The following is a 26065-nucleotide window of genomic DNA, read 5'->3' on the forward strand; positions in this document are numbered from 1 at the left end:
TCACAGCAACTCTTGAATCACTGTTCAAATTGCCTGTGTGTACCGCAAATAACTCTGGGTGTGGCACTTGGCGAAATAAATCTGATTCTGATTGTTATGAGTTGATGTCTATTTCTCCTCCCTGGAGTGCATCACTCCATACATCCCTGACAAGAGTCCACCAAAGTGCATGTGATATTCTATTACCAGGAATAGAACACTGACCGTAAGAAAAGACCTGACCGGTTCCAGCCATTCCCCACTCTACCTAATGACCATTTTAAGTTTAAATTGCACATGCATGTTTGGTCATGTGACCAGCCCATGCATGCTCTGATTTTGTTTCTGTTCTATTTTTATTCAGGTTCCTTACCAGGAACTGCATGGAGAAAGCACAGAGTTTGTTGGTCGAGCAGAGGATGCAGTCATTTCATTGTCCAACTATCGTCTGAACATCAAGTACAAGGAGTCCTTTATCAATGTATGCTTTCCATTCTAGCAAATTTATTTAATTAAAGATGTAAACATTTGCAGACTTTTAGGTTTATATAGTTCCTCTGTCAGGCTCCTCTTTTTTAATGGTGTACATGGAATTCCAGGACCAACATTCCAAATGATGTCAGGGACCTGGATGAGACACCTAAATGTAATATTGGCTACGCTGTCTAAAAAGTTGTATAGTAGTTGCATTGATGGCATATGCAATCCTTTGATATAAAACAATTTCTTTAGAATTTACAAATGTTTGCATAAGTTTACATAAGTAATATAGAGAGCAATATAGAGAACCTGCTATATTAAACAATTGAAAAACCAAAAAGGAACACCAGCTGCGACTTTCAGTGAGTTTGCAAACACACCAGTCTCAGATTAATTGAAAAGAGACCCATTGCACGTGTCTACAAACCTAAAGAAAGCCACAGTGCCTTGTCATGGCAATCTTTGCATTTGAGAATTTATTCTACAATGGAAATATTCAAAATCTGAATATACAGCAGATTGACCACCTACAGGCTATGCTTTAACTCTTAACCACAAGAAAATGTATGCGTGCTCTACACCAAGCTTAACCCTTACAAGTCTGGCTGTGCAAATCTGGCTAAAATGGCTTATGAGGCATACTCATGCAAAAATGCAATTGCTTTGGCATGCCAAACTTTGCAGGGTCAAAAACTAATACCGCAAAGCGGTTGCCCTGCGGGAATTAGTTCATGCTATATAGCACTATCCTTTATGCTTTAACTCTACCCACATAAGTCACAAACTTAGTCCAAACGACATGTTCTTGTTTTGAAGCTTTGCTATAAGATGCAATGGTATCTAGGCTCTCCAACAGTCCGCGGCAGGGAATGGTGTTGGACTGTACCCTGCACCCAGGGGAACCTGAATATTTACACTCTCTGCTCCTGGAAAGAGGGAGATTTCAATTTTATTCTGTTCCGTGGTTTCCTCTCTCGTGGGTCTGGTAACAGGAAAGAGGTTGGCTGTCTTTGTCAGATGGCTGTAAACGGGGCTTCAGGGCAATGAGGAAGATTAAAAAGACTAACACAGCCATGACACTTAATCAGTTGCTCTCAGTTATAACTGAAAAAAAAAAAAGTTTTTTAAAGTAATGCTTATGTTTTCCTATAGCACCTCTCACACTTAACGCATTTTAACTGAAATCTTGTTCCCAATGCACTGCTATGGAAAAAACTCGTACAAACGCGCACCAACTGATTAAGTGTAAATGGGGCCTAACCTAAAACTTTTTAATAAGGTGACTGGGTGCACCCAGTTAAGTTATTTCGCCATCAATTCCACCTGACTTGCTGAGGGAACAACACATTAAGGATTTTTAAATGTAAAAAAAAAATGTAACCAATTGTACTAAATTGTTGAAAGCCAAAGATCCTTGTCCTATAGTGTGGAAAGGTTCTTTTCACACTATAGGACAAGGATGTTTGGGAAGACTGCATCCTAAGTGACTGTTGACAGTTACTTGATAAAGTAATCCATCAGCGCATCTTTTTTTTAAATTGTAGACAAAATGCCTCCTACTGTTTTAATGACACTTTCCAGGAGAGCAGCATTATGGGCAGAGATAGACTTCCTGGCTGTACTTCTTTCTGCTGTCCTCATCTACCATGTCTATGAATACTTTTTTTTTTTTATAAACTTATTTAGGTTTCCACTTGTGCGTTTTGTATTAGATTTTTCACATAGAAAATTTGCATTAGTTTAGCAACAAATGTTGGTGAATGGGTCCGTTTCCATTAAGGCCTCGTTCAGACTATATATGCTGCCGTGCGCATTTTGGCAGCATGTATAGTGTGCAACACACAAGAACGGTAGAAGGGCATAGATAGCCCTTCTACCGTTCCCATCATATGCGCTGAGCGATGCACCATCGCACAATGCATGCATTTTCAGGAATCGCAGCATAGATCCAATTCACTGTATTGAATGGGATCTTCAGCGTAGCGCAGATGACGTGCGATTGTATGTGTTGTGTTCGGATCGCTCAGCCATCTGCACTAAATGATCTGAATGAGCTTTTAAAGCTAATTTTTGTAAGCGTTTATATGCGGGAAAAAGAAGTCCCGCTTCATTTTAGGCGTTTCGGCCACGATTCGCGTATAATGGTTTGCAATGGCATCGGATAGCAATGCGAATTGTTGCTTTATTTGCGAGACTATTCACATTAAATGCATAGTTACAGGAAGTTGTCAGCACTCATGATTAAGCTGTTACTAGGCAGATTATGTTAAATTTGACTAATGCGAATTTCCACATATGAAAATTTGCATAAAAATGCATACAAATTTACATGGGAATTTTCGCCAATCAGAAAAATAAAGTATGATTTTTTTTTTTTTATTGGTGGGGGGGGGGGACTTTCACGCTACAGTGAGAACATAGCCAAAACCGTTAATATTTCTCTGATCACTAGAGGGGGCTGTACACTAAAACAGTGACATTTCTGTAGGATCAAAATTCTTTCTATCTTTTCTATCTGCTTAGCAGCCTGCTTTTTACAAGGAAGTGAATGTTACTTTGGTTTGAAAGCTCTATCAAAGGCTCATACACACGCTAGCCAATAAAGACTGCCTCAGCTTATAATCCGGCTTGTATAGCGCCCAACAAGCGATCCACCAGGTGGTTCACCTTGCTCAAACGACAGCCAATACCGGTCCTCTCGCTGCTTGCCCCACCCGCAGTGTAACGTCACATTTGCGCTGCTCCGTTGGCCTCCCCCGCATAGCAACGGAACGTGGGGTCATCTCTAAAGCTGACACCGTGTCTGTACAGCCTTGGACCAGCGATGTTGCCTGAGGGATCGGTTCCTGATACCCTTTGGGCAACATCAATCACGTGTGTGTGTGTGTCTAGTACTTAGTTACGCTGCATACACATGCTTTCTTTTAAACATTTCTAAATGTTTCTATTAGGGCTGTGGAGTCGGTACAAAAATACTCTGACTTTTTATGAAACTACCAACTCCGACTCCAAGTACCCCAAATTGCTCCGACTCCTTAGTCGGCTATGGCTATGGATTTGGTTCAAAAATCATCCGACTCAATCTCCTCAGTTTATTGAGACCTCCAACTCCTCGATTCCAACTCCACAGCCCTGGTAGCTATTGTAGAGTTATTATGAAAATGAAGGGTATATTATCCAGCTCTGCATCACATTTTACACATATTCACTGCCATGCAGTTCTATATGCCACAGTTTTTGTTGTACGCATTACCTCTAAAGTCAAAAAGATTTAAAGTGAAGTGAGAGGGATGTGGAGGCTGCCATATTTCCTTTTGAACAATAACAGTTGCCTGGCGGTCATGCTGATCTATTTGGCTGCAGTAGTCTGTCTAAATCGCCTGAAACAAGCATGCAGCTTATCTAGTCAGATCTGACAGTTATGTCAGAAACACCTGATCTGCTGCATGCTTGTTCAGGGTCTATGGCTAAAAGTACTAGAGGAGGGGGATCGGCAGGATATCCAGGCAACTGGTATTGCTTAAAAGGAAATAAATATGACAGCCTCCATATCCCTCCTGCTTCAGTTTTCAGCTTTAAGAAGTGTAATTCATCCAACACCAAAGAAGCGCTCACTAGCAGCATGCTTGTAAATGCTTCTGATTTGAAATGCTCTTGCTAATGTAATACTATGTGTGTTACCCAACTTGAGGGATTTTTTTTTTCTCCCCTCTTCTAGTCACCCACAGCATTACATTAGGGAGAGCTTTTCAAATCACAATCGTTTAGAAAATAACTGCTAGTGGGTCCCCAGGTGTTAGGAAGATTTGGCTTCTTAAATCCTAAATTGTGTGTGAGGGAAATTGCTAAATAAGGGGTAGTGCATAAGCCCAGTGACCAGAAAACCTGGTTATTTAGAGACTCGGATCTGCACTTTTTTTTTTACAAATCAATGTTTGTTTTGATTCCAGCTGGAAATCAAAGCCTGTAGTCTGATTAGCAATACCTAGGTTTTGTAGTGGTCCTCCTGTAAGGCAAAGTTATAATTACCTGCGGATATCTGCTTTTAGGAAAAGTTTACAATACATTTTACCTTTATTTTGCAGTAAACTAATACATTCTACAAAAGAATAAAGCTGTGTATCGGATCTTCATTTCAGGTACCTCTGCAACTGATAGAATCTGTAGAATGTCGGGATCCCTTCCAACTCCATCTGACGTGTAAGGACTGCAAAGTCATCAGGTAACCTTTTTTTCTCTAGGATCTCTTGGGTTTTATGTGAACATTGCATGTTTTATATACGATCTGACTCATTTTTGAGTTTGTGTTATATTTAACCTCACATTGCATTTCCCTAAAGTGAAGTAAAAGTAGTAGATAGAATGCTGCCACTTATACATGGCTTAGTAGCTCCTCCTCCAACCCTACCCCCCCTCCTTCCCTTCCCCTCCCCCCTCCCTCCCTTCCCCTCCCTCCCTTCCTCTCCCCCCTCCCCCCCTTTCTCTCCCTCCCTTCCCCTCCCTCCCTTCTCCTCCCTTTCTCTCCCTCCCTTCCCCTCCCTTTCTCTCCCTCCCTTCCCCTCCCTTTCTCTCCCTCCCTTCCCCTCCCTTTACCTGCATAGGTTTCCCTCTTGTTCAAGCTGTGGTGGACTGCCTTGACAATTTGGGTTTGTCTGGGTCTTGATATAAGGGTAGAAGGGATTATTGCACTATAGTGATTAGAATGGAAGGAGAGGAATAATACCATACACATGGGGGTATCCTTCAGTTTGCACTTTAAGAAAGAGGGTTGTACTTAATAGCTTTGTGGAAAGCATATTGCTTAGGTGTTTTGTGGAATTATCCAACACATAGTTGAAGAAAGACATTTGTCCATACAGTTCAGCCGGTATATTAAATTTATATTTTGAGTGTATGTCTTGTGCATGACACCAGTTGCTGACTTTGTCGATTTAGAAAAGATCAGGTCAGAACAATGCATATCAAGCGTCAGCTCAGTGTTATTTCATGCACAGCATATAGTCAGCAAATAAACTTAAGAAAAAACATAAGTCCTTTGAGCTTACAGCTGATACAAATCCTGCAATACATTTGCAGTGTCTACTTCCTGCTTTCATGGAAGCAGACATAGGGTTAACATCCTGTGTTTATAAATTAGCTGCTCTGGCAGCAGAGATTCCTGAGCTAGGTACTGCTTAGATCAAATGACAATTGTGATTAGTCACAAATGAGTGGAAATCAGACCGTCTAAACTCTCTAAATACAAACTGGTTGCAGTTCTCCGTTTTCCTTCTGTCCTGCATTCAGGTCCACTATAAAGCACACCTAAAGTAAGAGGGATATACAGGCTGCCATATTTATTTCCTTTTAAACAGTATCAGTTGTCTGCCAGTCCTACTGATCTATTTGGCTGAAGCAGTCTGCATCACACACCTGAAACAAGCATGGGGCTAATCCAGTCAGAATCACATGATGTGCCAGGCAATGTGCATTGTTTAATAGAAAATACATATGGCAGCCTCTGCATCACTTTCACTTCAGGTGTCCTTTTAAAAAAAAAATGAGCAGCCGGTATAGGCAATGTGGTGATAAGGGGATGGGAAGATGGAGAACACTGTTATTTCTAGGACGCCGACTTCTATAAAGTATTAAAAAAAAAAAAAAGTATTGATTGGTATAACTACCGTTTGTCCCTTTCCAGGAGTCAGTTTTCCAACTCTGAGCAAGTCCAAGAATGGCAGAAGCGTCTCAATGCAGCCTTACGTCCACCAAGCCGCATTGAAGATCTTTTTTCCTTTGCTTATCACGCTTGGTGCATGGAAGTTTATGCCAGTGAGAAGGAGCAACACGGGGACTTGTGCCGCCCTGGTGTGTATGATGTTTATCGCATGACACCTGCTACCTTTAATCACCCTATAATATATATGTATCCCGCTTGAAAATACAGTAGTTGTATAGTAAGTACATGCTCAGACACCAGAAGTTGGGGCTTTTGTTTAAACTCACATCTTGATGATCATGCTCCTCCCTGACATGTTGCCATAATCTTTAAACTTGAACTGAGTAGAATATGGACCATTGCTTGACTCATTTGAGGATTCTACTTACAACAGATCAAACAAATAAATAAGTCTTTAAATCCAGTAGGCAATGTACTGTATCTTCCTACAGAAAACCCGATATTGAGAAATCATGCTGGAGTCCCTTTTTTTTTTTTTTTTTAATGTATTTATTTTAAACAGGATTCTGTTAGTCATTTCTTTGTTTTATAAGTTACTTTGTTACCTAATTTCCTGAAGTCCGGCTGTAGATTAGATGGAAATTCTTTGAGGCATGACACATCAATGTTGCATTACGTGTGTGTGGTGACACATACAGTAAAGCATGCGGTACATAGAAGGTATGCTTCATAGGCCAGTGTGTGTGTTACACATTACATGCAGGAGACCTGGGGTGCCTGGCAGGTGGAGGTTACTGCAGATTTCCAATAGATTTAATTCTGAGTTTACTTGCTGACAGTGTCACGTCATCAGTACAACCGGGATTAAGCATTTTTATAAAACCTTTTCATGTATTATTTAAAATACTGTTCTTTTAAATGCATATAAAAACCTGTATCTGGACAAAGTAACAACTTTCCAAATAAAAATGTTCTCACATTAATGGATCATATTTGTACAATGCCCTACCTTCTTGTGTCATTGGCATATTTTGACGTAGGAAAAGTATTGGTTTTGCAATAACTTAAAGGGAACCTAAACTGAGAAGGATATGGATTTTTCATTTTAAAATAATACCAATTGCCGACTAACCTGCTGATCCTGTGTCTCTAATACTTTCAGCCACAGCCCCTCAACAAGCATGCAGATCAGGTGCTCTGGATTAGCTGCATGCTTGTTTCAGGTGTGTGATTCAGCCACTACTGCAGCCAAAGAGATCAGCAGGACTGCCAAGCAAATGGTTTTGTTTAAAAAGAAACACCCATATCCCTTTCAGTTTAGGTTCCCTTTAAACTATATTATTATATTAGCCCATGAACTGTTCCTGTGATAAAGTTAGGAGCTGGAGCTATGGTTAGGCAGTATATGCTGTTTATATAATCATTGTTGCACAGCAGTAAAACTTACCTGTTTTACTAGTTCACCACCAACTAATTATAAAATATTAATTTGTACTGTAGTACTTGTATTTCCTGGAGAGTAAATAAAAATGTTGTATAATACAGTGTGAAGATTGTACAAAAACACTAAATGTTGGAGTGCTCCAGTTTTTACCATTGCAGAGTGAAAGCATGGAGGACTGGACCTCCCTGACTTTCCCTCATATTTGGTGATTTATTTTTTTAATTCATTTTTCATGCAAATGGACTTACTACTAACATTATCTTTCCAATAGGTGATCATGTTATCTCACGCTTTAAGAATGAAGTTGAACGGATGGGTTTTGACATGGCTAATGCCTGGAGAATTTCTAATATCAATGAAAAATTCAGGTAAATGAGACCATCTTAGATAAACTACGGTATTTCTTTCACTTGTCAGAGGTCTATTTTTGTTTTACTTAAAGCTCCACAATACATACCGTATTTGTCGCCGTATAAGACGCATTTTTTCTCCCCCAAAAATGGGGAGAAAAAGTCCCTGCGTCTTATACGGCAAAGGCAGGGAATCCCCAACTTAACGCCCGCCGATACGAACGGCCGACCCGCCGCCATGTTGGGGATTCCCTGCCTCCGCGCTACCCCCCGCTAGCCTCCTCTCCCTCCCCCTCGTCTTTCCTGGCCCCCCCTGTGCTGGAATGTATGGCGGCAGCTTACCTTCCAAGCGCCATCGGTGAATGCAGACATCGGTCTCCACGCTACTTCTCGCTCTTGTGTCCGGCTTGTATTAATGACGCGTCAATACAAGCCGGACACATGGGGGGCATATTGGACACAGGGCAGACACGCTGGGCAGACACGCTGGGCAGACACGCTGGGCAGACACGCTGGGCACATGGGACAGACACGCTGGGCACATGGGACAGACACGCTGGGCACATGGGACAGACACGCTGGGCACATGGGACAGACACGCTGGACACATGGGGCAGACACGCTGGACACATGGGGCAGACACGCTGGACACATGGGGATACACTAGGACACCATTTGGGCTAGAACATGTACAAGACGCTCCTGGAATATGGACGCACCAGGTTTAGTATGTATATTTTTTTTTTCCCCTGGTTTTTGCCCTCTAAACCTGGGTGCGTCTTATATTCCGGAGCGTCTTATACGGCGCGAAATACGGGTATACGGTGATTGACAGTTTTGGAGGCTATCCTTTAGGAGTAGTTTACAGGTTACAGACTGATGCTACGTACACACATGCGACAACGATCGTTCGTTAAGAACGACGAACGAACTTTTAATTGATGAAAGAACGACCTAAGTAAAGGTAGTTTTAAAATGTGTGTAACGATCTGATCGTTAGAACGAACGTTACATCACAGAAAGCAACTATTGCGCCTGCGCATAAAAATGAGAAGTTCCATGGAGAAATAGTGAAATGCGCATGTCAAGCCTAGTACGAACGATCGTTTCCAACGATGTACTACTTTTGCAAACGATCGTCGTTGGTTAAAATCCGCCGAGACAGAACTTTCTTTTGTAGCGATTTGGCTCGTTCGTCGTTTGCCTTAATAGTCGGTTTTTTCGTTTTTTGTAACGATCGTCGTTGGTAAAGATCGGGGAACGATCGTTACAAACGACTATAGTCGCATGTGTGTACGCACCTTGAGGGTTAATCTTAGGTGACCAGAGAGTAATTAACAAAAAAGAGAGCGATCTGAGGCATGGCTTACTTCACTGAAGTGCAAGAGAATCTTTTAAAGTTTTGATAGTTTTTCTGCCAGTATTCCTGTTTAGAAAACAAATATTTGATTATGTAGTGTGTTTGCTTTTCAGGATTTCAGAGCTTGTATCACAGTGCAAGAGAAACTTAACAAGTGAACCATGGATTTTTGGTGTGTTTGACATCTCAAATGCCATCAGGGTTCATGGCAATGAACTAATTTTACAAAGATTGTCAAATGTCTAGCACATCAGTTCACTTCCAGTCAAACAATCTGATCTAAATGGTCAGAAGTTTGTTGGAAGGGAATTCTGCAGAGTCATGCAAAATGACTGATGAGCATTTTTACCAGCCATTAAAAGACACCCGAAGTGAGAGGAATATGGAGGCTGCCATATTTATTTCCTTTTAAACATTGCAAATTGTCTTGCTGATCATCTGCCTCTAAAACTTTTTAGCCTTGGACACTAAACAAGCAAGCAGATCAGATGTTTGAATAGACTACTAGCTGCATTCTTGTTTCAGGAGGGTGATTCAGATACTACTGATGCATGAAAGCTCAACAGGAGGCCAGGCAACTCACTGTAGGTGTCATTTAACTCTTTCCCTGCTAGCCGATTTGTCCTAAACGCAAACATTTATTGCCAAGCAGTTTGGTTTTTTTTTTTTAGACATTTTGCACTCATTAGGTTTACTTTGGATTTTTGACAAGAAAATCTACATGAAATAGGACATATTATATATTATTTTCTTTCTTTTTCCTAGTGCGGCTCTAATTAGGCGAAATTGCTGTTTGCTAGTCTCCCTTCTGGTCCTAATTTTGTTTTTATATTTAAACACGCCCTCTCCACTCAGGCCCGGCGGTGGTTGGTCGCCACAGTGCTGACTTTTGTATTTTGATTGGTCCTTTCTGAGGTGACCTGGTATAAAAGGTGCAGGGGATGACAATGTTATTAGTTGCTATGCAGGCTTGATAAAGGGTGGAGGCTCCTCCTGAAACGTTGCCTTATTTGCTGTAACTTATCCAGCACATACTAGGTACATTGTTAGCAGTTAGAGCCCTTGCCTGCCAAGCATACCTAGTACCTGCTTGGCAGTTAGGGTTAATTTATTGTGTATGCTGGTAAATATTAATCAGTCACACATGTCATGCAGTATTCATGCACAAACTATTGATCAATGTAATATGTCTAATGCTAGGTACACATGATGCAATTTCCTCTCAAATCAATGGGTCCAAATAATAATTTCCCACATGCTTCCATAACTGGATTGATTTTCACATCACTAATGCACAAAATCTATCCCTTTGTTGAACGGGAGCAGATTCGACATGTCAGAAATTATAGCATCAAACAGGAACCTGTGTTAGGTTGCTTAGGAGAAAGGTTTGGTTGGAAGAGCCATGGTACATTTGTCACTTGTGTACATTGATTTGATGTTTCCCAACCAGTGAAGCACCAATAATAATTAATTTCCTAAGAGTTTGGCTGCAGAACACCTTGTGAGGTGACCTAACTTTGGGGGGCGGGGGTGTTTCCTGCCTACGCTGATATTTCATCTCACCCCACCACTCTAACGTTCCCATAAAAGGAGGAGCACAAGGAATTGAGTGTTCCTATCTCTATCACCAGCACAAAATGAAATGCCTGTAGCTGGCTTTAGGCCCCGTTCACACTTGCGGTTTTGCAAAAACCGCACCGGATGTCCGGACCGCACCGGAGCCGGATCGGACCTGAACCGTACGGTTCCTGTCCGGATCCGGTCCGGATCCGGTCCGGTTGCATACGGTTTCCGTGCGGTATGAACACGGTTGCGGTCCGGATCCGGATTCTTAAAGAGATAACAACCTGTATAAATACCTGGGGTTCTGGGAGGTCAGCAGAAGCTCTGGGGTCATTGTTGGAGACAGCTGGACGTGTGGAGACCATCCTTGGATACAGAGACAGCAGTTGGGACCATGGATCCAGTCATTTTTTACGCTTATTACCTGGGAATTCTCTCCTTCCTGTTGTTTACCTACTACTATGTGGGGAGAAGGCGTGCTCCTCGCAGGAGATGGTGGGTGCACCCTCTACTAGCCAGGAGGCAGAGGAAGGGAGAGTTCCAGGCCCTCTACCGGGACCTCAGACGACACCCACAGAAGTTCTACAGCTACACTCGGATGTCTATTCCCCTGTAAGTATATAGGCCTAAATACACCAACCCCCACCATTCCTAAACACCCCACCCTCACCCCCACAACACCTCATCCCTGTATACCTAGCTAAACACACCACCCTGACCCCCACACCCCTGTATACCTAGCTATACACTACACCCCCACCCTCCACAACACTCCCAAACCTCTGTAAACACACCTCCCCCATCCTCCACCCAACACCTTGTCCCACAACATACTTTACAGCTTCTTCCTTTACATCTCCTGACAGGTTTGATACCCTTTTGGAGATGGTGAAGGATGACCTTAGGAAGAAGGATACCACGTTCAGGAGAGCAGTCACACCACAAGAACAACTACTCATCACACTGAGGTACGTAAAAACAAATTTTTTTATTGCAAAAACAACCACTTTCCAACATGGAAACATTCTTCCAACATGGAAGACAAAAAAATAACATATCTATGGTATAGCCCGGTCAGTTTTAAGGAACACCAACCACCAACTTTGTGCTGGAAGAGTTGCAGGGCATAGCTGCCCAAGTGTCTTTCGGGGACACCAGTCCCTAATATTAAAGTGCTTCAAAAACCTAACCACTGGCACATGACCCTCTGAGCCATGGATGAAGGACACAGGGCAGTGAAAAGGCTAGGCCTCTCACCGACCAGTCAAGGTGTCCTTCATCCATGGCTCCAAGGGTCTTGTGCAAGTGGTTAGGAACAAGAACAAAGTGAGGAGCAAGAGGAACCGATGGCAGAGGTGCATGACTACAGGTGCAGTGCAACAGGCACAAGGTTGTGACCCAGGTAGTGTCTTTCGGGGACACCAGGCCCTAAAATTGAAGTGCTTCAAAAACCTAACCACTGGCACATGACCCTCTGAGCCATGGATGAAGGACACAGGGCAGTGAAAAGGCTAGGCCTCTCACCGACCAGTCAAGGTGTCCTTCATCCATGGCTCCAAGGGTCTTGTGCAAGTGGTTAGGAACAAGAACAAAGTGAGGAGCAAGAGGAACCGATGGCAGAGGTGCATGACTACAGGTGCAGTGCAACAGGCACAAGGTTGTGACCCAGGTAGTGTCTTTCGGGGACACCAGGCCCTAAAATTGAAGTGCTTCAAAAACCTAACCACTGGCACAGGACCCTCTGAGCCATGGATGAAGGACACAGGTCAGTGATAAGGCTAGGCCTCTCACCGACCAGTGTAGGTGTCCTTCATCCATGGCTCCAAGGGTCTTGTGCAAGTGGTTAGGAACAAGAACAAAGTGAGGAGCAAGAGGAACCGATGGCAGAGGTGCATGACTACAGGTGCAGTGCAACAGGCACAAGTTTGTGACCCAGGTAGTGTCTTTCGGGGACACCAGGCCCTAAAATTGAAGTGCTTCAAAAACCTAACCACTGGCACATGACCCTCTGAGCCATGGATGAAGGACACAGGGCAGTGAAAAGGCTAGGCCTCTCACCGACCAGTCAAGGTGTCCTTCATCCATGGCTCCAAGGGTCTTGTGCAAGTGGTTAGGAACAAGAACAAAGTGAGGAGCAAGAGGAACCGATGGCAGAGGAGCAGGACTACAGGTGCAGTGCAACAGGCACAAGTTTGTGACCCAGGTAGTGTCTTTCGGGGACACCAGGCCCTAAAATTGAAGTGCTTCAAAAACCTAACCACTGGCACATGACCCTCTGAGCCATGGAAGAAGGACACAGGGCAGTGAAAAGGCTAGGCCTCTCACCGACCAGTGTAGGTGTCCTTCATCCATGGCTCCAAGGGTCTTGTGCAAGTGGTTAGGAACAAGAACAAAGTGAGGAGCAAGAGGAACCGATGGCAGAGGAGCAGGACTACAGGTGCAGTGCAACAGGCACAAGTTTGTGACCCAGGTAGTGTCTTTCGGGGACACCAGGCCCTAAAATTGAAGTGCTTCAAAAACCTAACCACTGGCACATGACCCTCTGAGCCATGGATGAAGGACACAGGTCAGTGAAAAGGCTAGGCCTCTCACCGACCAGTGAAGGTGTCCTTCACCCATGGCTCCAAGGGTCTTGTGCAAGTGATTAGGATCAACAAAGTAAGGAACAAGAGGAATCAAAGGCACAGGTGCAGGACTACAGGTGCAGTGCAACAGGCACAAGGTTGTGACCCAGGTAGTGTCTTTCGGGGACACCAGGCCCTAAAATTGAAGTGCTTCAAAAACCTAACCACTGGCACATGACCCTCTGAGCCATGGAAGAAGGACACAGGGCAGTGAAAAGGCTAGGCCTCTCACCGACCAGTGAAGGTGTCCTTCACCCATGGCTCCAAGGGTCTTGTGCAAGTGATTAGGATCAACAAAGTAAGGAACAAGAGGAATCAAAGGCACAGGTGCAGGACTACAGGTGCAGTGCAACAGGCACAAGGTTGTGACCCAGGTAGTGTCTTTCGGGGACACCAGGCCCTAAAGTTCAAGTCCAGCAAAACCAAAAGTTAAAAAGCCCTGTGATGGTATCCTTCCTCCGTGGATCGGAGGTATTCAGAGGAGCATGTCCAGGAACAATTTGACTTTTTTTTTCAAATTGTATCGGCACCACTACTAGAAAAGGTGGGAGTTGCTGCCTGGAAATCTGGACTCTCTTGGGTGCTGGTCGTGGATGAGCTGGACCCTGACAGCGGTGGCCCATATTGACTGCCTCTGTAGCCGGTGTACATCTGTGATGATTGCCAGGTGGGCACCGCTGTTGGTTGTGGGGGTCTAAAAATTGGTGGTTGCAATAATGGCGTGTCCAGGTGCTGTTTAATCACCTCCAGCAAATTGGAATGGCACGCCATCAGGTTTTGTGAAGGCACCTTTTCTAGATATGGTATTAGAGACATCACAGTGTGAAAACACGGGTGTGCCTGCAACTTCAGTAGTTCCTTGCTTTGTTGATGCATTTGCTGCATCATGTTCTGCAGCTGGCCCACCGACTGATGATGCTGCGCACGCAGTTGGTCGATTTCTCCTCTGTGCATCTCATGCATCATTTTAAGCTCGTCCCTGTAGTGCCCATGTACAGCGTCGAGCTCACATTGCAGTGTAGTGATGTGGGACTTGTACTGCTCCATGATATGGCCCCTGTCCTCATCTTGCAACTGCCGGGTTATGAGAGTTTGGTGGCTCTGAAGAATCCCGAGAAGTCCGGAGACAGCCCCGGACATCTCGGACTCTGTCTCTCTCCTTGTTGGGGGGAGGGTACCTCGACGCCTCACTGGTGTGGTGGTCCTCACTGGTGGTGTGGCAGCATCTTCCCGTCCTCTGGCCTGTGTCGGGGTTGCCCTGCGCGCAGGTTGTGCTGCAGTCTCTCGGTGCTCCTCACTTTGTTCTTGTTCCCCTGGAGCTTCCATAGCGGTCGATTGTGGAGGTTCAGCTTCTTCCACACTCGGTCCTGCAACCTCAACATCCAAGCTCTCTTCTGCCAAGTCATCATCAAAGGACGGAGTTGTGATTAAGGACTCCCTCCTCCTACTCCTCGCCTCGGGGCAATAGGTTACATCGGCGACGTCATCATCCACCAAGCTCTCCTCACTGCTGAACCGTGCCTCCTGGGTCGGTTCCTCTTGCTCCAAATTGTCTTCAGTCCTGTAGATAAAAACAATATTTATTGGTGTGCCAAACAGCATGTGGCGTCAATTCACAGAGCTAGCAAACACTAGCAATCACTTTATCACCCGTTTCTACCCAACATTTGATAAAGCTTGTGAGAAAAGTTCGCTAGCCATGGGAATTGAGGCCATAGCAATACATGGCCGAAGTCATGGTAAATGAGCTCTCAGTTCCTGCCCACAGTAGTGGTACTTACAGTCTAGGTTCCAGGCTTGCATTGATGAAAGACAATTGCTTGGCAAATTGGTAGTCTTTTTGTCGCCTTCCCCCGCCACTGCCACTTCTTTCGGCAAGTTTTTTCTTCCGTAGCCATTTCACATATGCATCCCGTATATTGCGCCACCTTGTCTTGTACCTTTCTCCTGTAACGACATGAAAAATTGATTTCGATTATTTCTCTTGTAGGTACATCGCAACTGGACAAACATATACATCGCTACATGTCACATTTCGTATTGGGAAGAGCACGGTGGCAGGCATCGTCGTGAGGACTTCGAGGATCCTTTGGACGCGACTGAGGGCCAGATACATGCCTGTGCCGGACACCACGAAATGGGAGAAGATCGCCCAGGGCTTCTGGACCGAGTGCAAGTTTCCTAATTGTGTTGGCGCACTGGATGGGAAACACATCCGGATTCAGAAACCCGTGGGGAGTGGCAGCCATTATTTCAACTATAAAAAATACTTCAGCATTGTTCTAATGGCAGTGGCAGATGCGGACTACAAGTTTGTGTACGTGGATGTGGGGTCGTACGGTAGTTCCAATGACTCTGGAATTTTCCAGCGTACGACCCTTTGCCGGCTGATGGAGGAAGGCAGACTGCGTCTCCCCCGTGACAGACCCTGGCCTGGGACAAGGGCACCGGCCTACCCCTATGTGTTTGTGGGGGACGAGGCCTTCGCCCTGTCCGACCATGTAATGCGTCCGTACCCAGACAGGGGACTTGATGCCAGCCAGCTACACTTCAATGCTCGGTTGAGCCGTGCAAGGAGAATGGTGGAGTGCACATTTGGGATCCTGGTGTCAAAGTGGAGGGTGTTCCACACGCCCATGCTGCTGAAACCGGGCAACGCAGTTGTCGTGGTGAAGGCAGCATGCATCCTCCACAACTTTGTGCGGCAGGAGGAAAGAGAGACTCCGGAACCCCCGAATGTGCTTCCACTAATGCCCCTGCGGAGGTATGCAACCAGGCCAAGGGTAGTGTCACTGCGGAACAGGGACCAACTGAGACTTTATTTTACCACACCACCTGGACGAGGGTGAATGTTTGGTTTTTAATATGTTTTGTTGAAATGTGTTTATTTTGGAGTTTCAAGTTTGAGTGATTTTAAATGTATTAATTTTTTAAAATAAATTGATGTATAATAATTGGTCATTGTGTATGTTTTATGTGCACAGGTGGGGTACATCGCAGGTGGGTGGGATACATCACAGGTGGGTGGGATACATCACAGGTGGGTGGGATACATCACAGGTGGGGTACAGGTGGGTGGGATACATCACAGGTGGGGTACAGGTGGGTGGGATACATCACAGGTGGGGTACAGGTGGGTGGGATACATCACAGGTGGGTGGGATACATCACAGGTGGGTGGGATACATCACAGGTGGGTGGGATACATCACAGGTGGGGTACAGGTGGGTGGGATACATCACAGGTGGGGTACAGGTGGGTGGGATACATCACAGGTGGGTGGGATACATCACAGGTGGGTGGGATACATCACAGGTGGGTGGGATACATCACAGGTGGGTGGGATACATCACAGGTGGGTGGGATACATCACAGGTGGGTGGGATACATCACAGGTGGGGTACAGGTGGGTGGGATACATCACAGGTGGGGTACAGGTGGGTGGGATACATCACAGGTGGGTGGGATACATCACAGGTGGGGTACAGGTGGGTGGGATACATCACAGGTGGGTGGGATACAGCACAGGTGGGTGGGATACATCACAGGTGGGGTACAGGTGGGTGGGATACATCACAGGTGGGGTAGAGGTGGGTGGGTTACATCACAGGTGGGGTACAGGTGGGTGTGATACATCACAGGTGGGGTACAGGTGGGTGGGGAACAGGTGGGTGGGCCACGGGTGGGTGGGCAACACGTGGGTGACACAAATCCATAGCAAAAGTTGAATACATCACAAGCTTAAACAACAAGACCCCCCCAAAAAACTTCTAGTCAACATACCCTCTGTGCCTTGCTGTCTCTTGCTCAAGTTCTCAAAGTCCTCCACATACAGCTTGGCAATTTTTTTCCACAGGCCTCTGCATTTTTTGATGTTGCTGTGGTCCGCATCCCCCTTGTCCCACAGGGCTGGTACCTGCTGCACCTGTAGGATGAGGTCTTCTGATGTGTAGGGCCTCACCCCCTCGCTATCAGACAGATCCTGCTCCATATTGCTGCCAAAGAGCTCCAGCATGAAGTCACTGCTGCTCCACTCTGTGAACGCTGGTGCCATGTGATCCCCATCCAAAATGGCCACCATACCATAGAGTCTGCATAGGAAGTGTGGTACAACATCCGGTTTTTATAGCCAGTGTGTTGTGCGCTCTCCGGTTCTCATTGGTTTCCATTGGCCGGATGCAACATTCCGGCTCCGGTCCGGATACGTCAGCCGGACCAGCCGGACCAAAAAATAGCGCATGTTGGAACGGACGCCGGAGTCCGGATCCGGTCCGGCTCCGGTCCGGACGAAACGGACGCATGTGAACGGTCGCATAGACTTTCATTGCTATGCCGTGCGTCCGTTTCGTCCGGTCCGCATGCGGTCCGGCTCCGGCACGGCTCCGGCACGGCGATTCCGGATAGCAACCGCTAATGTGAACCGGGCCTTAGCCTTTCTTCTGGTATTCTGTAACAGTGTAGATCCTTCATACTGTATTCCTTCTGTCTTGTAGATTATGTGCCAGTTATCCACAAGAGCTGATTGTTCCAGCCTGCATAACGGACAAAGAACTTGAGAGTGTTGCAAGCTTTCGATCTTGGAAACGCATTCCGGCAGTGGTGTACAGGTAAAAAGAGTGGTCTGCTAACTCACCACTTCCACAAGGTTTTCCAAATTAACACTTTCAGGCGGAAGGGTGAGGGCTGCATTTCCTTTTTTCTATTACATACAGTAGTTCCCTTTATTTCATTGCCCTGCTGTGTTGGCTTGCAGATTTGCTAGATTTGTGATATTTTGCATTGGTCTGCATTTTTTTTCCTGTGATCAAATGGCATCCAACACTTTTCTCACTCACCTGGCCAGTTAGGACAGAATTTTATTGTACCCTCCAGCAGACACAACAGCCCTACTTAGGCATAAAATCCTCAAATTAGAACATGCGGTTAATGAAAGATTCCGGAAATGGCTCCCAGGATGGAACGTGTACACCACTCCTCCTTCCAGAAGGCCCTCGGCGGCTGGGCCACTGCAGTTATACCATTGCCCTCTAACACTGGCACAATCTACGTCCCTGTGTCAGTGATTGGCAGCATCAATGAAATGCCACGAGCATTGTGACTACCAGAGTAACACATCCACGCTTTGCTTCCTGTTAGCGTACTCCTAGTATGCTAATAGGAAATGACGAGCGAGGACATCTTGTGGCCATATAGTAAAATTACACCTACATACATTTATTGTAATAAAACACCCACACATACATTTAAAATTAACACTTTTACCTCTCGCACTATTCCATAATTGCCTAAATAAAAATTTAGCAGTGTTAAAAAAAAAAAAAAAAAAAAAAAGTCGTTACCTTAGGGAATGGATTTTTTTTTTTTTAACCTCCCCAGCGTTCAATTTCCCCAGAATTTCTGTGCAAACAGTGATAAAATTTATTTTTAAAACTTTTTTTTTCCTGTAACTTGCCAAAATGTGTCAAGCAAGGGTCTAGTATACAGTGCAGGAGAGTATTGATGTGTATGCATGTTTAAACTGTTCACAGCATGTTTTTTTGAACGGACATTTCTGTCCATACCGCTAGGGAGGTTAATGTGTAGATCAAGGTCAAGAGGGTCTATTACTGTTAATTTTGAAAATATGGGCTTGTAAATAGTGATGGACCCAAGACTGGAAAACATTTTCCAAATAAAATATTGGCGCCATACATTGTACTGGGGAAATATTGTAAACGTTGCAATAACTGGAACAAATGGGCAAATAAAATTAAGGTGGCATGTATTTTAAAACTATAAATGGCTAAAAACGGAGAAATGATGAATTCTTTCAATTTTTTTTTCTTATCCGTTAAAATGCAGTTAGAAGAAAATTATTCTTAGCAAAATGTATGACCCAAAGAAAGCCTAATTGGTGGTAAAAAAAAAACAAGATATGGATCGTTTCGTTGTTATAAGTAGTAATAAAGTTATAGGCAAATGAATGGAAGGAGCGCTGAAAGGTGAAAACTGCTCTGGTAAAGAAGGGGAAAAAAACCCTCAGTAGTGAAGTGGTTAAGATTGTTGGGATTACAGTCCTGGGGTATTTATAAATCCGACCATTCCACTTAGATGCCATTTTCTGGATAAAATCCTATAAAGAATTAAATACACTACATGAAAGTGATTGTTTTGGGTTTTGCTGTGGTTGAATTCTATGACACTTTGCTTCTTCTTCTACATAGGCACCAGAGTAATGGGGCTGTCATTGCTCGTTGCGGCCAGCCAGAGGTCAGCTGGTGGGGATGGAGAAATGCTGATGATGAACACCTTATTCAGTCCATAGCCAAGGCATGTGCCTGTGATGGCAGCCGAAGCAGTCCAAGCAAAATGGCCAATGGCTCCTGCCCACGTAACCTTGTTAATGGAGGAGTGCTTGCTGAGGTTGAATTTGGTAAGCTATCAGGTGAGTTTGTTCATATTTGCTGTGATCCTTATTAGACTTTTTTTATTGGACGCAGTTTTTGTTTTCTAACAGTTAGAATTCTCCTCACACAGATTCATCCTTACCAAATTTACCCTCACCTGAAAACAACTCTGCCCAGCCCCCAAAGCTGTTGATCCTTGATGCCCGATCCTATGCTGCTGCTGTGGCCAACCGTGCCAAGGGTGGAGGTTGTGAGTGTCCAGGTGGGTGAGACTGGGAACATGGTACAGCCAGAAAACTTGGTCTTCTTGTGTATTTTGACAACAAGAAGTTGTAGTTGTAACTTTTAGAATTCCTGTTTGGTACCATAAGACTTTATTAGCTCAGTGACATGTCTTGTAGGTCATTGGTTTTCATAAATTACATATTTTAATATAGGAAAACGGGTGTAGTTAGCAGGTATAGTATTTGGTTTTTGGAACTAGACCTTGGAGGGCATTATGGGATAATTGAATTTTCAGGTGATAATGTAATTGCCACCTAATGTGTAATGCAGTTATAATGCATTATCGATTCCCACCACCCCCCAGAGGTTTGAGAATACTCTTATGGTGTATTGTTTACATCAGCCTGTACATATGCACAGTCCAACTGTGCCTGCGTCTACTATTGAAGATTTTTTACCAGCTTCTTTCGAAACATCCATGCTGTTTGCAACCTTTGGCTTATATAAATGGCATTTTGATAAGATATGTACACACTTTAGTGCATACGTGTCAAACTCCTGCCCGTGGGCCAAATCTGGCCCTCAGAGCCATTAAATTTGGCCCTCAAGTGGTTTCCCACTTTGATTATGTTTGGCCCACTCTAGGCCATCAGAGAAGCTATATTGGAGGTAAAGGCCTAGATCACCAGGGAGGCCATATGAGAAAATGGGGAAATAACGAAATACTAAGGAACTGAATTGGGGAGGGTGGGGGGCACTAGACACCAGGGAACTGTATAAGGCAGGGTTGGGGGTCACTAGACACCAAAGAGCTGTGTAGGGGAGAGAGGAGGACCACCAAATACCTGGGAATTGTGTAGTGGGTGGAGGGGAGCTATTCGACACCTGGGAACTTTTATAAGTGAGTAAGGTGGCCAGAAGACATTGAGGATGGCCTGGGACTGGCTCCCAGTGTACAATTTCGCCCATTTTGTATTGAGTTTGACACCCTGGCCTTAAGCCTCATCTACATGATACAATTTTCAGTCAGATCAACGGATCTATTAAATCATTTTCAACCGGTCCAATCAGATTGCGATAAACTTTGCAATAGATTTTGGGTAATTATCAATGCAAAATCTATTGCAAAATTAATCAGAAGCAATTTGGACGTCTATACATAATGCAGTTTTTTATTAGCTCACAGGTTGATCTGATGGAAAATTGTACCGTGTAGATGAGGCTTTAGCGTGGACTTTGCAGAGATTGCCCCAACTGACTGCTTCTTATGGTGGCCACTAATTGTCCAATTTCTAACGAAAAATCGTTAGAGCGATCAGATATTCTGATCAGAAGAAAAATCGTTCACTACACCATCAACAAACCAATCTTTGCTTCCTATCTATCAACCAATCAAGAAAATCCAAATTTTGGTTTGACAAAAATCCAGTCGGACGATTTAAAAAAAAAAAAAATAATCGTTCATAATCGATTGTGCCCATCAACTGCGATTATTTTCAACTGATCAGAATTTCTGATCACTCAAAATTTTTTTCGCTAGAAATGGGACCGTTAGTGGCCACCTTTAGACCCATGGTGTAATGAACTATCGGAAGCCTTGGTGGAAGGAGGAGTATAAGGTGTTTTTGTGTGTGTATGTGTGTGTATGACACCAGTGACTCCTGCAGTCACAAAGATGTGTAAAAATACTGTACAAATCTTGGTTTTCTTTGCAGAGTATTATCCCAACTGTGAAGTTCTGTTTATGGGTATGGCCAATATACACTCCATCCGCAAGAGCTTCCAATCATTACGCCTGTTGTGCACACAGATGCCAGATCCAGCCAAGTAAGCATTTTGTTTTCCTCCTGGTGTGCATTTGTAATCCAACATTGGATTATTTATCATCCACTTTAGTATATTCAGTGATTCTAGTGCACAAATTGCTGTATGAAAGTCCCTACCTGTCCAGCATTCTTCAGTTTGGCCTGAATAACGTGCACTTTTGGCTAATCAATTCTCTTGACTTATCACCTGTCTATAGAGTCATGGAATAGAGCTTTCATAAACCGCAAATGGTGGGGAAGGTAACAACGGTGTTTGTTTTGGGGGGGTTTTCAGCATATTTTACGCATTGCGGCAAAATGCTATGTTGTAAAAAATAGGTTTTAACTTTTTAAAAGATATTTTTTGCAATGTTACATTTAAACAGTTTAATTGTTTTGGAAGGCGCTCTGCCTGCTGGTTTGATTGGTCAAGTGTCATAAAGAGAGGAGTCTTACTGCTAGAGTAAACCTGCCTCTAACATTACAAAAGCTAAATCCCCTGACTTGAAGATTGAGAATGAATCCCAGTTTTTCTCGGTGGAACAATTTATATCTTTAGGAAACAGTAGTAAATCCAGATCCTTATTTTAATTCTAAAGCTTGCCACTCAAGCCAATTGGTGGTGCTCCATACAAATGCCAAATTTTAATTTGTACTGTAATATTTCATGTTTTGGATGGCACAGAGACATAGTAGATGGCACTCTTGGCTTATAGCGCTGGGTCCCTGGTTCGAACCCCAGCCAGGGTACTATCTGCATGGAGATTGTACGGTGTCCCTGTGTCTGTGTGGCTTCCCCTTAACATTGGCCTTCGACTACGATGGCCATATGTCTATGGTGGTGATTAGATTGTGAGCTCCTAAGACTATATACCTTATAAAGCGCTGCTGAAGATATCAGCGCTATACAATATAAATAAATCCTAAGTAATTCATGTTTTCGTGATTATTATTTTTAAAGCTTACCTTTAGTTTGAGTTAAGTACAGAACCACATAACTAAAATTTCCTGGAATTTTACAGACCACGTAATGCTTTTGTTTTGTAATTGCTCAGTTGGCTGTCAGCACTGGAGGGAACAAAGTGGTTGCAGCACCTCTCCATGTTACTCAAGTCATCCCAGCTGGTAGTGAATGCTCTGGATCACGATCAGCGCCCCGTTCTTGTGCATTGTTCAGATGGATGGGACCGCACTCCGCAAATTGTAGCTCTCTCCAAACTCCTGCTGGACCCGTACTACAGAACCATTGAGGTATATTCTCTTTAAATTCCATATCAGCCAGAAGAAAGAAACCAGATGAGTTAAACAGATCCTGTGCCATTTGTGAATTGCAGTTCAGGTTATAGCAATTGTTTGTGTAGTATTTTACAGATATAGTTTTCAGCATACAGTAGCGTATCTTTAACCATAGGCGAGACAAGGTCCTCCAGCACCTAAGGCTGAGACACCAAAGTGCACCCCTCCATCCCTCCCACCCCAGCTGTCACACACACTCATTGCTATTAGACTAGGGCCCCCAGGGACCCCAACACCTTAATCACTAGTTTTCACCGCCATATATCCCCTTTTCCTATTTCTCTCTGCTTCAAACACAATAGGGGAATGATAGGTGAGTGAGTTGTGCCCATTTCTACACTGCGCCCTGAGGCTGGAGCCTCTCTCGCCTCGACCCGGCCCTGTCTTTGACTAATTGAACATGCACACAGTCGCACCGCAAAGCTCAAGTTCAGGCTCGTTTTTTTTTTTAAATTTGTCTTTGTAATGCATATTGCGTGGAATCTTATGATTTGCAAAGCACAAGGTTTTATAGTGGTTTTTTTTTGGGGGGGAGGGAGTTATATTTTGTCACGTGGTTTACACTTTACAGGATTTGCAAAACTGACTTCCTGTGTAAATGTCATTCAGAGCATGTGTAGACTTAATAGCAGTCTGTGAGCTGTTCAGACTCCTCCAGCATCCCATCATCGCCAACATGAAGAGCTAGGAAGGGGAGGCCAGTCAGTCTTTCACTGAGAACACAGTGCTAACCTGCCCCCTTTTCTATGCTGCTGCTCAAACATTAACTGTTTGCGATCTACTCTGGACAGTCTCCACATCAGTTTCAAACTAACTTCTCTATGCTCTGTTTGTAATAAAACGTGTACTTTTCCCACACCTCCTTGATGTGTGTGTGTTCCCCCCCCCCCCAAAAAAAAAAAATCACATGAAAGAGCAGTGAGAAATGCAGGCTAGGCTTAGTGTGTTTGTAAAAACCATGTGTAACTCCATCACTAAGGAGGGGGAAGAATTTAAATTATTACACGCTGAGTATGAGACAAATCAAGTGATCTCCCCACAACAAGAAGCCTGACAAAGTAGGAGCTGGCAGCTGGGTTTTTTGCTCAATATATTTTATTGCAGAAAGAACATACGTGCCATTTGGAAAACATTGTGACTATTGCAAGTTTTCTTTCATGCATTAAACAAGGATGCTGATTTAGGGCTTTAAAATACTGTATATTTCCCATCATTAGTATGTGTTTTTCTGAGCAACATCTGAATATGCAGAACTCGCTGATGGGTTATGGCTTTCATTCCTGTGATGAAAAGCCCAGAACACTTGCATGAGTGAAGGGACATATCACTGTACTTGGCAATGGAAATGTGATTTTACCAGCCAAGTTTCTTATACTAAACAGTACATTGAACTTGTTTTCCACCTCCTTGACAGGGTTTCCAGGTGTTGGTGGAAACAGAGTGGTTGGATTTTGGACACAAGTTTGCTGACCGCTGTGGACATGGGGAAAACTCTGAAGACCTGAATGAACGCTGCCCAGTCTTCCTGCAGTGGTTGGACTGTGTCCATCAGTTACAGAGACAGTTTCCTTGTTCATTTGAATTCAATGAGGCATTTCTGGTGAGTGCATGTGAAAGAAGTGGGAACATCTCTTGGTAAATTTCCTGTATATTCAATCTTATGGGGGGGGGGGGGAAGGATCCCTCTGTGCTATTTATTTTCACATCTCAGAGTTCAGAAAACTGTATTGCTGCCTTTTAGCTTGTCTGGTCTAGAGGTTTTAAAACTGCTACTAGATTGCAATTAGCTACATAGAGCAGTTACTTGGTAAATGTAGATGCAGGCGCATCATCTGTCCAGGCTCACAAACCAGAGGTATGGCATCTCAGGCATCCCTTGTCACACATCTATCAAATGCCTGGTGATGATATATTTTACTTCCACCTCTTTGCATCCAGATATACATGCAGGAAGATGGTAATGTCAGTGGTTTCTGTATCCCAAGCAGTATGTTGTCACCATGATTCCAAAATAGGTGAAATTTTAGCATTTAAATTAGTAATTTTGAGCTGATGCAAATGTATGCAGCTTATACTTCAAAGATAGATACATTTGCATAAAATTAACATACATTTTTAATAACCTCAAAATGATTAGCATCTCATTGCCCGTCTTTACTACTGATATCTGCTGGACAGGCATGTTTGGTAAGTATACCTGTATCACCCCTACCCATTACTGAACTGAACTGAATGGTAGTGCACTCCGGATCAGGTCAATTTGCTGCTGCGATCGTCAGGCGTCTGATAGATACCTGTGTTGCTTTCATGACCAAAATGGTCATTTAGATGGCCAGTGCAGCTATTAGCCCATCGACTACTACATAGCACTTAGTTGTATGTGATTGGCTACAACCATTATCAGCCATTTGGGGGCTGGGTTCCCAGGTTTGTTTTAGGCACTTAGTGGGGGAATGGGTGCCGGGTATTGCAACTAATTTCCTATTAGCGGCATCACCCCATTTCTGGGGTACATCTACCAAATCAAGGCTCTCCTTGGGACTAGAATGTTGTATATGTAGCAGCACGGTGGCGTAGTGGTTAGCACTCTTGCCTTGCAGCACTGGGTCCCTGGTTCGAATCGCAGCCAGGTCAACATCTGCAAGGAGTTTGTATGTTCTCCCCATGTCTGTGTGGGTTTCCTCCGGGCACTCCAGTTTCCTCCCACATCCCAAAAACATACAGATAAGTGAATTGGCTTTCCCCTAAATTCGCCCTAGTCTATGATACATGCACTACTCGATATAGACATATGACTATGGTAGGGACTAGATTGTGAGCCCCTCTGAGGGACAGTGGCAAGACAATATACTCTGTACAGCGCTGCCTAATATGTCGGCGCTATATAAATA

At 44.1% G+C, this 26065-nt stretch overlaps 1 protein-coding gene across 2 annotated transcripts in view; it reads left to right on the plus strand.

Annotated features, from left to right (window-relative positions):
• MTMR3 (myotubularin related protein 3) overlaps positions 1-26065 on the plus strand; it is a 100144-nt gene that overhangs the window by 55967 nt on the left and 18112 nt on the right. For both annotated transcript variants that reach the window (XM_068240427.1, XM_068240435.1), the window contains exons 5-14: positions 344-460; positions 4599-4681; positions 6140-6306; positions 7834-7930; positions 17956-18069; positions 19666-19886; positions 19979-20110; positions 21789-21900; positions 22934-23129; positions 24589-24774. In XM_068240427.1, the coding sequence (XP_068096528.1) occupies positions 344-460; positions 4599-4681; positions 6140-6306; positions 7834-7930; positions 17956-18069; positions 19666-19886; positions 19979-20110; positions 21789-21900; positions 22934-23129; positions 24589-24774 (1425 nt within the window). The remainder of the gene's footprint in view (positions 1-343; positions 461-4598; positions 4682-6139; positions 6307-7833; positions 7931-17955; positions 18070-19665; positions 19887-19978; positions 20111-21788; positions 21901-22933; positions 23130-24588; positions 24775-26065) is intronic.

This window comes from Hyperolius riggenbachi, chromosome 1 (genome assembly GCF_040937935.1).
Source record: "Hyperolius riggenbachi isolate aHypRig1 chromosome 1, aHypRig1.pri, whole genome shotgun sequence".
NCBI classification, from domain to species: Eukaryota; Metazoa; Chordata; class Amphibia; order Anura; family Hyperoliidae; genus Hyperolius; species Hyperolius riggenbachi.